This window comes from Xiphophorus hellerii, chromosome 15 (assembly GCF_003331165.1).
Source record: "Xiphophorus hellerii strain 12219 chromosome 15, Xiphophorus_hellerii-4.1, whole genome shotgun sequence".
Classification (NCBI taxonomy): domain Eukaryota; kingdom Metazoa; phylum Chordata; class Actinopteri; order Cyprinodontiformes; family Poeciliidae; genus Xiphophorus; species Xiphophorus hellerii.
Window position 1 is genome coordinate 14,057,282 of NC_045686.1, and position 15,442 is coordinate 14,072,723.

At 37.4% G+C, this 15,442-nt stretch overlaps 2 protein-coding genes across 4 annotated transcripts; both read left to right on the forward strand.

Annotated features, from left to right (window-relative positions):
• Positions 1-886: 886 nt before the first annotated feature.
• LOC116734482 (mitochondrial basic amino acids transporter-like) lies at positions 887-9,853 on the forward strand. Of its 3 annotated transcripts, XR_004342228.1 has the most exons (5): positions 888-1,080; positions 3,504-3,547; positions 3,766-3,849; positions 4,649-5,440; positions 7,354-9,853. XR_004342228.1 is itself a non-coding variant. In XM_032585912.1 (4 exons), exons 1-4 carry the CDS (start codon positions 1,050-1,052, stop codon positions 5,357-5,359), a joined length of 792 nt encoding a protein of 263 aa, XP_032441803.1. In that variant the 5' UTR covers positions 887-1,049; the 3' UTR covers positions 5,360-6,283. The 3 variants fall into 3 exon arrangements, 2 of the variants coding, with proteins under 2 accessions (XP_032441803.1, XP_032441802.1); XM_032585912.1 differs by lacking the exon at positions 7,354-9,853 and having other exon boundaries at positions 887-1,080; positions 4,727-6,283; XM_032585911.1 differs by lacking the exon at positions 7,354-9,853 and having other exon boundaries at positions 4,649-6,283.
• LOC116734481 (mitochondrial basic amino acids transporter-like) lies at positions 8,934-14,141 on the forward strand. The gene is made up of 4 exons (XM_032585910.1): positions 8,934-9,049; positions 10,380-10,423; positions 10,622-10,705; positions 10,966-14,141. Exons 1-4 carry the CDS (start codon positions 9,019-9,021, stop codon positions 11,683-11,685), a joined length of 879 nt encoding a protein of 292 aa, XP_032441801.1. The 5' UTR covers positions 8,934-9,018; the 3' UTR covers positions 11,686-14,141.
• The last annotated feature ends 1,301 nt before the right edge of the window (positions 14,142-15,442 follow it).

Genomic DNA, 15,442 nt, shown 5'->3' on the forward strand with positions numbered 1-15,442 from the left:
CATGGAACCTTCCTCCTTTGGTCTCCTGCCACCTTGCCTTTTGGCAGTGTTTTCCTGCCAAGCTGGAAAGACTTGGATAGAGTTCATCACAATGAACTCTACCCAAGTCAGTTTCTGTTGCTATGGTAATTGATGACGATCTGCCAACTCTCATAAAGAATTTGATCTTTCTGAGCCAGCCACTTTGACACAAATAACCGGTCCATTCAGGAAGTGTAAGAGGCATTGGAAAAATGTTCAAAATGTGTACCAGAGCCGTGTTTTGTTTTCGATTGTCCCGCCCTTCACATCTGGGATGCTTTCAATCAAAGTGAAAGCGTGGATGAGAGAGATATATGGAAGTCAACATACTGGGGGATAACATGACCATATATCAAATTGTGGAAAAAACGTAAAGATATTTTTAAGTCTTCTTCACTTCTGAACAGAGCACAAAAGAATTTGCAAACTGAAAGTTCAATGGTGTTTCTAGGGTGAAATTAAAAATACAACTTTCAAATGTGCTGTAGTACAAATAAAGATCACAATCAAATCTTATAGTTATTTCAAAATACCTCCATTCTTCAAAGCACCATATGGGGAGCTACAGGGTGCCACCATGGACATTAATCTGAATTAGGTTCCATATACACATGAAACTATATTATACTAAAACCTTGCACAAAGACGAGTGAAAGGTTCTCATATAAACAAATGAAAACATACGTAGTATGTTTCATTTCTTACGTGTATACAGAAACTAATTCTGATTAATTTCCATAACCACATTCCTTAGTTTATGCATGTGAGCCAATAAATGACAAGTGATACGCCTCGGTCGAGGTGTCGGCGTTCTCTTTTTGCTCTTACTGGAGAGAAACTTGCAAACAGATCCGCCCCTCTGGAGTCACCAGTTCCTGTAACAAAACGTGAAATGATTCGCATAGACTACCAGCAGGACAGAGGTTAACAGCATAATTGTCAGTGTTTGATAAAGTATTATATTTAAAGGGTTTTGGTAGTCTCTGCCATTAGCAATCACAACAATAGCTCCAACAAGCTGCAGAAAGATGATGGACTTTGTGGCTGGATGCATAGGAGGTAAGTTACTACGGCTGGGATCCATCCTATGGGCTGTCAGCTGCTCCTGATGGATAGGCAAGTTCAAAACGCTTATTTCAAATTCTTATATACATGGCACAAATTGTATGTCTTGAGTCACACTTTAAAAAAAAATCTTATACTTGCATTTTTGCCCCAAGTGCTGCAAAACAAATCTGCGTAACTGTTTTAGAAAAAAATAACGTGTGAATATTTCAGTCACAGACGCAAAACTGTTACACGTCACAGATTATTCAGTACGGTTCACCGATTTGCTTCAAAATATAAAAGTCCTCCTCTAGTATTTTTGGCTCCACACGGCCCTGTCCATTTGAAACAAAACCTATTATACATTTTAAATTTTATATTTTTAATTCACCAATTGTATGTGTATGTAACAAACATTACAAACTGACAAAACGCAAGAAGGGGTATCGATCTACAAAATAGTTAATCAGATAATAGAGCGAGTAACAGCAATAAAAATGATCAAATAACCAACCAAACAAAAATACAAGCAAGCATACATTAAAATGAATACATTCAAAACAAAAACGAAAGACAGAACATAATCAATTGGTATCACAACAAAAATTTAATTTACATGTGGATGAGGATATACTGTTTTTTAAAAAAAAATCAGTTATTTTCTAATTTGAGTTATTTTTCATTTCTCTACTTGATTAACCTAAGAGTCACCAATATTTTTGTGAGGAAGTGAAAAAAAGAGGGAGAAAAAGAAAGCAAACAAATAGAAAAAATAAATACGAGTACATGCCAGAACAAAGAATAAATAAATAAAGGATAACTAAAAAAAAAAAGAAAGAAAAACACTTTGTGAACTTCTTATTACTTATTATTTCACCGGCAATAAAATGGCATCTAGAACAATGGAGCATATTTTATTGAAACGTTCATATTGATTTGTATATATTGCTGATTGTTGCTCCATTGGTATCTATCGTGTAAGAAGATCTAGCCATTGAAGTACAACTTTTTTTTTTCTATTTTTCCAGTTATGGGAAAATAGAAAAAGCAAGAAAACAAAGTAGAATTGTTTTCTTGGCAATTGTCAGGGTCACAAGCAGTTGGGTTTGGGTTTGTCTGGAGTTCATGTTCATTTCTTCTAGATTAGCAAGTAAGCAGACAGATGGGGATAGAGCGATGTTGTGGCCACACAGATACATTTTTATATATATATTTGTTTCTTAACACAAGCACAAGTCAGTGCGAGCCACAAATCCTGTTTGACAAGGCGTACTGCATGGCACTCTGCAGGTGTTTTGTGATTTCAGAAATCTTTTACAGTGTAGAACAACATAGTCCAGATTCGATGAGTCTAGTTTTTTAAATTTTAAACTAACAGATTAGAAATGGTAAATGTAGGGTGAAATTAAGTTGACTCACTCTAACCATACGTTGTATTTGTGAAAGACTGAAAAAAATTGACAATTACAAAACTCCCGAATGATTTTTTTCTGCAACTTCAACTTCTCAGTCACAAGCCACAAATACTTTTGCACCAAAAATACCTTTATAGGTAGCTAAACTATCTGTCTCCACGGGGAAATTAATTTATGGTGAAAAATGAGGGCAGGTTTATCTTAGGCATAGCCACACAGAGTCACTCAGTCTACAACTCAAAACAAATCACAATTACACACAGTTCTAACTATTCCTTAAAATTAAACTACATACATATCAGATATTTGGGAGCTTAAAAGCGTAAATAAATATAAATCTAACCGTCCTCTTTTTCATCTTTTACTTGGACCGATGAGAATGAAACCATGTAGATACCAGTCCAACTCAAAACATAATGTGTAGGTTGGCTCGGATGTTTGACATTTCCTCTTACATGACAAAGACGTAAAACCAGTACACACCCACACCTGAGGACAGTCCTATTCTTTCCTTATTTACGGTAGCTGGCACCATGAATCATATTTCAAATGCTATGAGACCTAATGTCTGTGTTGTTGCTACTTTGCTACCTTAAATTCCTTTGGTCAAAAATGAAATTAAAATCTTGTATTTGTACACTTCGTGGACATTTTTGTTAATGCAATGTAAAAAGCACCATCTTCCTCTTGCTCTCTCCCCAAGTTGAGGTCAATGTTCATTTGTCAGTGTATCTAATGAAAGAAACTTGTGCATGAATGAGCCAAAGACAGCTTGTAAGAAGTTTATGAGTAGACGGACAAAAATATAACAAAATATGAGCTCTGAGAGTGATCTATACATGAAAATAGTTTGCATAGAGTCATATTTTGTCACTCTGGGAACGACTAGTTTGTTTTTATATTATTTGACATATGCATGTAAAGTAATGCATAATTGAAAGTGGAAATAAAAGGATGTGACAGAAATGGCTTTGAATCAGACACTCCCAATACTTTAATTGCTTGATATGTTGTCCTCAGGTGCTGCTGGAGTCTTGGTTGGACACCCGTTTGACACAGTAAAAGTAAGAAATGCATCATATTCTTTACATACATTTAAAAAAGAAAAACATGTATATGTTTTTTTTAATGGATTTATTTTTCACATTTAAAATAAATCCATTGTAATATCGAAATACTAAAAGTAAAATGGTTATGACATGCTCCTTAATCAGATTTTGTACTTTTATTAACTTATGTTTATTTTGATCAGCTAGATAAAAGTAAAAATCTTCTCATCCAGATCAGGCTGCAGGTCCAGAAGTTCGATAATCCGCTTTATCGTGGAACGTTCCACTGTTTCAAGTCTATCATCAGACAGGAGTCGGTAAGTCAATTCAGGTCACGTTACTTGTCAAGTTCTTTAGCGTCTCAAAAAAAAAAAATTACTGACAATTAATCACAGCTATGACTGCATTTTTATGCAAGCGTTTCAGAGTTTTTAAATCCATGTTATCAAAGTCTCAAAATTAGCTGAATTCATCTGCCAGAATCACATAAAGACAAAGTCGGCCTTCTATCACCTGAAGAACAGATTAGAGGACTAATGTCTCAGGGAGATCTAGAGAAACTCATCCATGCGTTTATCTTCAGTCACTGATTATTGCAGCAGCATCTTCACAGGTCTGTCTAAAAAATCAGTCCTCCAGCTGCAGCTGATCCAGAACGCTGCTGCTCGTGTTCTCACTAAAACCAGGAAGACCGAACACATCACACCAGTTCTACAGTTCCTACACTGGCTCCCAGTGGCTCAGAGAATAGACTTTAATAGACAGTTTATAAATCACTGAATGGCTTCGCTTTGCTGTTGTATCAACCTTCCACACCTCTCAGGTCTTCTGGTTCTGGTCTGCTCTGCATCACCAGGACCAGAACCAAACATGGAGAAGCAGCACTTAGCCATAGACATCAAAATACAATGTCTGTTCAATTGTTGATGGTCTCTTCTTTATAAAATAATAAAACTTTCAGTTTTTATTATGTCAAGCACCTTGAACTGCCTGGCTGCTGAGATGTGCTATACAAAGAAACTTGACTACACTGGCTCCTTAAGTTCAATTAACAGTATATGGATAAAAATACGATCCAAGATTAGCTTCTGATGTCACTGCTGATGTTTTCTGCAGGCGTTTGGTTTATGTAAAGGCATTGGATCTCCCATGATAGGCCTGACATTCATCAGTGGAATCGTGTTTGGTGTCCAGGGCAACGCCATGCGTCTGCTTGGAGAGGACACCCCTACACACCAATTTATCACTGGTGCTGCTGCAGGAACCATGCAGTCCGTCATCTGCTGCCCCATGGAGCTAGCGAAAACCCGTATGCAAATGCAGGGCACCGGGCAGAAGAAGTGGTCTTCTAAGAATCTGTACAAGAACTCCCTGGATTGTTTGTTGCACATCTACAGACGAGAGGGTCTGCCGGGCATCTACAGAGGAATGGTCACCACGCTCGTCCGTGAAGCGCCTGGCTTCGGCGTGTATTTCTGGACCTACGCTGTGCTGACACAGAGCCTGGGCTGTGAGCCCAGCGACACCTACATGATCCCCAAACTGCTGTTTTCCGGCGGCATGGCTGGCATCACCTCTTGGATCGTCATCTATCCAGTAGATGTGATCAAATCTCGGCTGCAGGCGGACGGGGTGGGCGGAGTCAACCAGTACAGCAGCATCGCAGATTGCGTACGACAGAGCGTGAGGAAGGAGGGTTATATGGTGTTCACGCGAGGCCTCACCTCCACGGTGCTACGAGCCTTCCCTATGAACGCGGCCACCTTCGCCACCGTCAGTCTGGTGCTGATGTACGCCCGCGGTGAGGAGGAGGGCCCTGAAGACTGAGCCGGCTCATCCCGACCAACACACGCACTATTCCAGGGTGTAACTGCAGAGGTCAAACCTTCAGCCAGGACACCTTAAAGCGTTAGCATTATGTATTTTCCTGCCACGTACTGCCATTGCATATCACAATGACCCCATTGAGCCGTTATGCAATAAAATGGCAGAAGTTGTTATAAAAATACTCTCTGTATCAAATATGATTCAAATGAAATTTGACTTTGCAACTCAATGCCTTAAAATTGGGCCTGTCTCTCTTTCTGTAACTCTGCCTTCAGAAAGTCATTACAACATTGCTCCTCTATCAACCCTTTACCAATCTTTTTACCAACGGTTCACTGGGTTTTTTCCACACCTGATAGGTTCAACTGGGGACCAAAGCTGCAACATTTGTTGCATTTTCAGCTGCTGTGGTTCGCATTCACACTGCACTGTGTCAAACGATCCAAACTATCTGAAAAACCTCATCCCCCCATCGCATGTGGTGGTGCTGCACCACAATCTACTGAAGGAATCGACACAAAACCTCTGAAGAAGATCAGCGCAACTTCCTTCTTCATAAAATGCTGAGAAAATTGCTGATGTTTTGAAATATAAAATATGCTTTCTGCCTTGATATAAATTTATAAACAGTTTTGTTTCTGTCAAGATGCAAGTGAGGACTAAGCAAATTGCTGTTGAATATAGATCAATAATTTAATATTACATAATTACTGTTGTTAAAATTAGCATGTCAAAATGTAACAAACCATGACTCATACACTTCATGAATCCTATTTGATGATTGTTATGAATATATATTCAAACAAACAAGCCAATTAGTCCAGTTTTTAAAGGTTTAAAAATTACAGCAGCTGCAGTGGGCCACAGCAAAGGGAACAATATCTTGTCCATTAATAAAAACACAAAGTTCAGTTAAAAACTGTTACCAGATACAGTACAGACCAAAAGTTTGGACACACCTTTCTAATTTAATGGGTTTTCTTTATTTTCATGACTATTTATAAGGCAAGAAATCCCACTTATTAACCTGACAGGGCTCACCTATGAAGTGAAAACCATTTCAGGTGACTACCTCTTGAAGCTCATCAAGAAAATGCAGAGTGTGTGCAAAGCAGTAATCACAGCAAAAGGTTGCTACTTTGAAGAAACTAGAATATAAGGGGTATTTTCAGTTGTTTTGCGCTTTTTTGTTTAGTGCATATTTCCACATGTGTTATTCATAGTTTTGATGCCTTCAGTGTGAATCTACAATGTCAATAGTCATGAAAATAAAGGAAACTCATTGAATTAAAAGGTGTGTCCAAACTTTTGGTCTGTACTGTATATATTTTTGCACAGCCACATTATCATTAGCAGCTTTCGATTAGCTGCTCTGCAGGAAAAGCTCCCCCAGAGTCCTCTCTTGGGTTATATAAGCCTCTATATCATCCTGTTTTGTGTCTGAAGGTCAGCCTCTCAAGACAGAATAAAGAAGGAGCCCTCTTAGATATAAACAACATTTTGAAAGCAGTTGGCTGTCATCCTGAGAGAACAGCTGAATGCTGACCAGCACAGTTGAAGGTTGTTTAGAGTGTGGCTCAGAGAGCATTTACTTATTTGTGAATACAAAACATGGTTCTGTAGATATTGTTTGAAATCCTTAAAAGATTGATGAGAGTATTCAGAGTATTATTATTTATCATTAATCAAAATAAATACAGACAAATCAGGTTGTGTTTTTAAAGTATCTTTGGACAGTTTACAAGATAACATTTTCTATTCTCTAATTGGCCGTCGATTTGGTTTTGTTATCGTAAATAAGAGTTAAGTGAGAAATGATGTAATTTGAGAAAGATTTGGTTTGATTTAGCATTGTTTTTCATTTTGATCTTGAATGGAGTCTGCTGGGACAGTCAGTCCTTTAGAAAACTCACTATCTACTAATTTAACTCCACGGATACAATAATAGAACTTGAACCTTTCGAAATTATCCCACAACTCTTTTTTTGTTGCAGGATCTACTGGAAAGGGAAGAGGCCTCATCGTAAAGACTAAAGCTGAACTTGAAGGCAATGCAATTGCAGTTAAAACCACATATTTAGATAAACCAAATAAAAAGACAAACATTGTTTTCTCACTGTCTGAAATTACATCTTCAGAAGTAATTATCTGAAGTAATTAAGAACATAATTAATCTGATGAATAGTTAAGTATTTACCACATCATACAGTGGTTAGCTATTAAACGACAACTACTACAAATCAAATGTTAACAAACCAATGTGGCGAGATTACGTTTATCCATTTCATGGAACCGACACAAGAGATTCACGATGTGCATCTTGTCTAGTAATCGAGTCACGTGTACACTGAACCTCCATCAGTAACCTTGTCTGATTTGCTGTTACTTAACAGAAGGTGTTCTGACTACCTGTGAGTCAAGATGTTTCTAAATCATTTGCGCTTCTCAATGGTATGTTGCGGTTACGCTTGGATGGTGCATTCAAGTTAGCTCGTACATTTTATATCCAAATTGAATTAACCCCAAAAATCGAATAAACTGCTATTTAAATTGATATAACCGATCATTTCAAAATTTAAATAGTTTTTCTTAAATGATTCAACCTGACCAGACCCACAAATGTCAACACATCCCTAAAAATATGGATGTAGGCATTTTGAATTCAGTTTGTTTGTGTTGCTACTGAATAGTAATTGACCAGATGCAGTCTTAACGGGATTGAATATAAATTACATTTTGATTAACCTGATATATTTCTCTCATAAACATGATTGCAACATTTGTTGAAATTTCCAGAAATAATAAGTGTCTCGGTTAAGTCTGTCTGTCTGTCTATAGAAAATCTTAGAAGTATTCCATAATACTTTCGCATGTGAATGCACCATATAGTGTTCTACAAGGTACTTTACGGTGGCACGTTTCCATAAAACACCGTGTAGAAGCGCAATAGTGTGACAGCAACCGGTGCGGAAACATGTTTTCACATTAGAACTTACTACGATACAACACCATGAGGATTGTGAAACTTATTTTTCTCTCCATATAAATGTTGCACAATCTTTGTCATTCGAGCAAGAGATTTGTAAAATAAATAAAGTGTTCCAAATTTATTAGTCACCCCAAACCAAATTGGGCATCACTAGACCACATCCTTTAGATTAGACGTGCGAGCCAATAGATGACAAGTAATACGCCTCGAGCGAGGGGTCGGCGTTTTCTCTTCGCTCTGATTGGACAGAAACTTTAGCCCGTGTAATAAGATCCGCCCCTCTGGAGTTACCGCTTCCTGTAACAAAATCTCTGTAACTGAAACGATTCGCGTCGGCTACCAGCAGCACAGCTGTTTTTAGAGGCCGTACAGGTCATCTAGTGGGCTTTATCTGAGAAAACAGAGGACAAGAGATCAGAAAACGTAGCTATTTTTTGCGTCCGTAACCCATTAAAGTGACTCCTTAACCAGCACGCCGGTTCTGTTGGCTAACTGGCGGTGTCAGCTAACGTTGGTTCATTAGCTTTAATAAACATCCAGATATCAGTACAGTAAGTTTAACAGAATAGTTGTCAGTGTTTGATTAAAGCATTATATTTAAAGGTTTTTTTTTGGTAGTTTATGCCATTAGCAATAACTGACAATAACGTCCTCAACAAGCTGCAGAAAGATGATGGACTTCGTGGCTGGATGCGTAGGAGGTAAGTTACTACAGCTGGGATCCATCCTGTGGGCTGTCAGCTGCTCCTGATGGAAAAGCGGGTTGAAACCACTGATTATATTCATTAAGTTAACAGTAAAGTTACGGGGTCGAGTAAATTTTGTTTTATATGACTGCTATCTGTGTCATGAAGTGCTTTATGTCCATGGATTGATAATTATTTGCTGTTTTAATGGTCAAAGATGAAATTAAACTCTTGGATAAATGCACTTGGTGGACATTTTTCTTAAAGTGACAGACAAAGCACCATCCTCCTCTTCATCAAGTTCAGGTCAATGTCCATTCATCAGTGTATCCAAATGAAAGAAATTTGTGTGTCCTGTTCCTAGTTTACTGAAGAGACCCAACTCTGACAGGCTTTCCTCTACAAATGTGTCATGTGACAAAACAGGTGATAATGTAGGATTAACTGGTGTTTATTTACAGTGCGAGTCATGAGTGAGTCTGCCAAAGAGTTGTGGTGCATATAAACAGAAAATAATACACGAAAAATGACAATTAGGAGACCATAGTTTAGATTGTGTACTGGAGTATTTAATATTTGATTTTAATAATTTGAGGCATTATGTTGATATATAAAGAGGCACTTCTTGTTTCATATTCATCGATGTTTGATACAATTTGTCACTAATAGTACTGTATAAAAGTACTTGCTGTATGAGTACAGTTTTCTGTAGCTTCAAGCCTTTCATTTTGCCTTAAAAGTATTTTTAAAGGGGGAAGTAATTAAATTTTTGTTTCATATGTGTGAAAATTGAAACTGAAAAACATATAACCAAAAAAACCCAACTTGTGTTACATCATCCTCATATGGTGCACAGGTGTGTGTTAAGTAACATTAGAAGCCATGCAAAAGACACGTACAAAGTGTTGAAGGCCAGTGAGTTGGCAGTGGGCGCAATTTGTTGTTCCAGGAGGACATGGTGATACTAGTGTCAATAAAACCACAGTAAATGTTTTGCCTTTTACAGATTGCTTGAATAGGCTAAAGAGAGTTTGTAAAGATTACGAGTAGCTGGGAAAAAATATAACAAAAGATCAACTTTGAGAGTGAAGTCAGGACCATCGGTGGCCAGAAATAAATCTTATTATCTCTACATGAACAATGGTTTGTAAAAGTATTCATACCCGTTTAAACTTCTTCATATTGTTTCACTCTATGAACATCTAAAGAGTTTATTTGGATATAAAGTAATGCGAAGTGAAATTTTTTTTTAGTGTTTTTCTCTCTTATAGGATTTCCTCCTGACAGAAATGGCTTTAGAATCAAACGCTCAAAATCGTTTAATTGCTTGATATGTTGTCGTTAGGTGTTGCTGGAGTCTTGGTTGGACACCCGTTTGACACAGTAAAGGTAAGAAGTGCAGCATTTTCTTTACATATATTTCAGAAAAAAAAAAACAAAACATGTACATCTCAATAAGCCTAATTTCTTTATATTTAAAATAAATCCATAATAATATCTAGATATCACAAGTAAAATGGTTTTGCCATGCTCTTGAATCACATTTTGTACTTTTGTTATCTTAAAAGTAAAAATCTTCTCATCCAGGTCAGGCTGCAGATCCAGAGCGTCGACAAGCCGCTTTATCGTGGAACGTTCCACTGTTTCCAGTCCATCATAAGACAAGAGTCGGTAAGTCAATTCAGTTCACTTTATTTCTCAAGTTCTCATGAAAAATACTGAAAATCAATCATGGCTATGATAAGAACCACATGTGTTTCAGAGGTTTTATGTCCATGTCATCAACGTTTTCAAATTAGTTGAATTCACTGGTTCAGGACAGGGAGTGTTCACAAATTTAATTATTTGGTTCTTTAAGTTCAAGGAACAGTATATGGATAAAAATACGATCCAAGATTAGCTTCTGATGTCACTGCTGATGTTTTCTGCAGGCGTTTGGTTTATATAAAGGCATTGGATCTCCCATGATGGGCCTGACATTCATCAATGCCATAGTTTTTGGTGTTCAGGGCAACGCCATGCGTCTGCTTGGAGAGGACACCCCTACACACCAATTTCTGGCCGGTGCCGCTGCAGGAACCTTACAGTGCGTCATCTGCTGCCCCATGGAGCTAGCTAAAACCCGTATGCAAATGCAGGGCACCGGGCAGAAGAAGTGGTCTTCTAAGAAACTGTACAAGAACTCCCTGGATTGTTTGTTGCACATCTACAGACGAGAGGGTCTGCCGGGCATCTACAGAGGAATGGTCACCACTCTCGTCCGTGAAATGCCTGGCTTCGGCATGTATTTCTGGACCTACGCTGTGCTGTCACAGAGCCTGGGCTGTGAGCCCAGCGACAGCTACATGATCCCCAAACTGCTGTTTTCCGGCGGCATGGCCGGCATCGCCTCGTGGCTCGTCACCTATCCCGCAGATGTGATCAAATCTCGGCTGCAGGCGGACGGGGTGGGCAGAGTCAACCAGTATAGCAGCATCGCAGATTGCGTACGACAGAGCGTGAGGAAGGAGGGTTATATGGTGTTCACGCGAGGCCTCACCTCCACGGTGCTACGAGCCTTCCCTGTGAACGCGGCCACCTTCGCCACTGTCACCCTGGTACTGATGTACGCCCGCGGTGAGGACCTCTCGCCTCTAATTGTAAAATTCTGACCCTTGATTTTGGCACTTTAAAAACGCATGAAATGACAAGCAAAGACCCCATTAATGCTCTATGACTCCGTTACTGTAGATCAGCCATTCCCAGCTGTGAGTCTTGGAATATCTCATATAAATAAGCACTCTTTTGAAGAAAGGACAGTGAGATGTATTTTATTTTTGTTAACTTATGTTCCTGTTTGTAACTCCAGAAATTAAGAAACAAACAATGCCATCACCTCTAATGAGATTAGAGATATATATGCAACAGAGGTGTAGCTTATAGTCTTAAAAACTACAAAAAAAAACGCAAAATTGATGGTGTTTCTGGGTCGATTTTACAGTTTGAAATCCCTTATATATTTAGCATATCTTGAGATGTGTGTTTTGCAATGTGTCTATATACCAATAATTTTACTATTTGTTTTTTGTTTTCTATTTTTGGAAACATTTCCCTGCCTTATTGAATGTTTTTATCTGGCCCAAGATGTCGCTCAAGCTTTACATGAGCTTTGAGAAACTGTAGCAAATAATAAATGTGTGAAACTACTTTTATCTAACCAGAACAACATAACAGCTGTAGTATCGTCATCATCCCCGTGTCTCTGTTGACTCTACAGTACTATCCACTGTAGACAATATCCCACCTGGTATGAACGACCCTTCAGGGTTTGTTTTGATTTCTGTAGGTGTTTGTTACCTTTTATGTTTTGTTCTACCAGAAAATGTGAAGATTTCTTACTGTAATTCAGCTGCTGTATCGAAGGTCCAGATGTGAAATGTGGAACAATGCACTGTCCTTATCTATTTTTTCTTTTTTCATTTTGTTCAGTAAGTTTACAGTTTAAAAGTTGCACACATATTTATGTATTTATTTGTTGTTTGTAACTGTGGTAAAGATGTGCAGAGAAGCCTTAAAGAAAATGGATATTATGGAGGCTCAGTTTTGATTATCACATTTCCAGTTGTTCTTTTTTTTAATTAATGATTTAATTTTATTCTTTTATTTATTTTTTATTCATGCACGCTTTTCCTGTTTGCAGATCAACATGCATGCATGTTACTTGAGTTGCATGTTATTCGGTCTTTCCCTCTGTATCTCATATTTATACTCCGGAGAAACAGGAAGTCACAATTACTCATTGTAAATCATTCATCTTAAGAGGATTGTTTGGGTGCCGTTGGAGATGTCCCTTTATTTTAAGGATTTCCACACCTCGTCATCAGAGCAAATGATAAATTAACTAATTTTAAGATCTCTTACCTTTTTAAATTTGGAAAGTGTTGCATTTTTATTTTCTGCTGTATATCCGTGTCAGTTTTGACAGGCTTCCGTTCCCTGTTTTGTCCCCACAGCAGGCTGCTGCTGCTACCATGTTTCTATGGGCGTGGTGTGTTCAAGGTGATGCACAGTGTTAATTTCCTGCTATGCATCGCATTTTGCATGCAAGCCAAAAGAGAGAATGTTGTCAGAGTTTGATTCTAAGAGACAAACAAGAAATAAGACGTGCAAATGTTTGCAGTAACCTCTAATTTTGGGAGTTTTCTTAGTTTAATGGCTCTTAAAAGTCATTCCTGTTGGCTCAAATATAGTTCTGTTTTGGGTTATGACATAATCTGCAAAGGCAGGGAATGCCAACTCAAAAGAATAAAAAATACTTGAAGTTTGAATTTTCAGCTATACAAAACTGCTGCACTTTATCTGCATCAGAGATTGAATCACATTGCAGTTTTTGATCTGTAAAAAGCACTTGAAAGTTTCACTGAAGGATGGCAACTGACTTCTTTCTTTGTGTGCCTGTTATTGCATAAATTATTGTTTGTATTTAAAATGAGCAATTTTTCCTTTCAAAAGGCAGGCCAATGTGACTCTGTCAGATTGATGAACAATCTGCTTGCTGGAAAGGTTGTTTGAAGTTGTACGGTTTATAAAATGTAAAAGCACTGCTGGCACTTGTGTATGAAACATTCCTGTTTGGAGATGAGAAAGTCCCAGTTGCACTAAAACCTCAAGGATGTTGAATGTAAGTGACCTGTATTCACACACAGCCGGTCCTGGAGGGTGATGTGAGTATTTGTTCATTATTATGGGAATTTCTGACCTCCAAGTAAAAATGTTACTGTTTAATTTTCTTAAATGCTGCTGAAATGCTTGATTTTTAATCCCAGCTCACTGTGTTAAAGGACAATGAAGAAAGCAGTTTCTTCTTATTTCCACCTCTGTGACAATACCATGCAAGTATTGTCACAATAATGACACAGAGCCAATCCAGCCAATGTGAAAGAAGCAATATGTACAGGGCTAAATAGTAAAATATGAGACTTATTTTCAAGTACAGCATATAATTTTCCATGAATGATTTTGGTCAGTTTGAGCTTCCTCTTGTAGATGTTTTATTAGACACTGATGACATATTTTTGTCATGCAGAACCTGTTTGTCTCTGAAAGAGAATAAAAACAATTAACCAGCTTTTTGTGCCTTTTATTTCAACATTCATTTCATACAAAAAAATCTATTTACCAGCACTAATTTGCAGAACATATTGTCTTCAGTGTGCTCTGAACAACAGAGTTCATACACAAAATGGAAAATGTTTATAGAGTCCGGTGTTTTTCAGACACACTATGTTGGGTTGAAGTAACTACTACATACATCTTGTATTAACTTTTACTGTGTACTACTCAGTGATATAATTATGTATACAAATGTTGCTATGGTTCCTTTTTTTCTCTCTTTCTGCAGGCTTAGAAGCAGACTTTAGGGTCTTAATTTGTATTCTCAAGTGGGACATTACAGCAAAAACCGTAATGCTCCACTTGTGAAAGTAAATCTGCTGGGCCTCAGTTTGACCCTCCGACAACAATGTCACACAGCTGCCAGGACATGTTAAAAAAAAAATGGACAAATGTGTATTTAAAAGATTTATTGTCTTATGCTCCCACCATCTTTTTTTGGTACCATTTCTTCCTTCATTCCTTAAATATTTTCGTGTGCCTTTCTTTCTTTTCTGCTCTTTGTGTTTATCCTATCAGTCCTTGTGTCACTTGTTCTTTTCTTGCTTGAATAAACCTTTTTTCAGTGCCTAACTCATTTCCTTTGCTGTCTCCATCCTTCTTTCTTTGTCTTGCCTTGCATTCTTGTTTCCCATCGCCTTCCTTCCCTAATGTCCTTTGTTTTTGCAGATTACACACTTAATGCCCACCTATAAGTGCAAATATAGGTAAATTTATTTCCATAAATTTATTGTTAATTTTAGAATTTTATATTTTAAGTTGAATACAAACAACTGGGAATGACTAGGAATCTGCATAAAATATATTTTTTTTACATGAAAATGTGTAGCAAGGCTGGAATATGATCACTGTAAATTGTGTTTTTATGTAGAGAATTTATGTAGAGTATTTGGCAAAATTATAAGTTATTGATTACATACAATAGACTCTTTATGACTTTTAGTTTAGTCTGTTGTTTTTAAACAAATTTTGCTTTGAAACAAGTTCATTGAAAAAGCTGAGTAAATTAAACTGTGAAAAAGTGAACAGGGCTTGATTTTTTTACAGCTAAATGCAAACAAATCTTAAAACAAAACAAAATCTCATTAGATAAAGTGGAACTTTAAAGAACAGATTTTCATACAAATATTTTTTATACAATATGTGAATCTTGAACGCCCTCTACTGATAAAAGATGGGAAATGAAAAAACACTTTCAAATACTAAATAAATCAAAATCAAAAATTTGATGCTATTTGCATTGTAAATGTAGGCAAA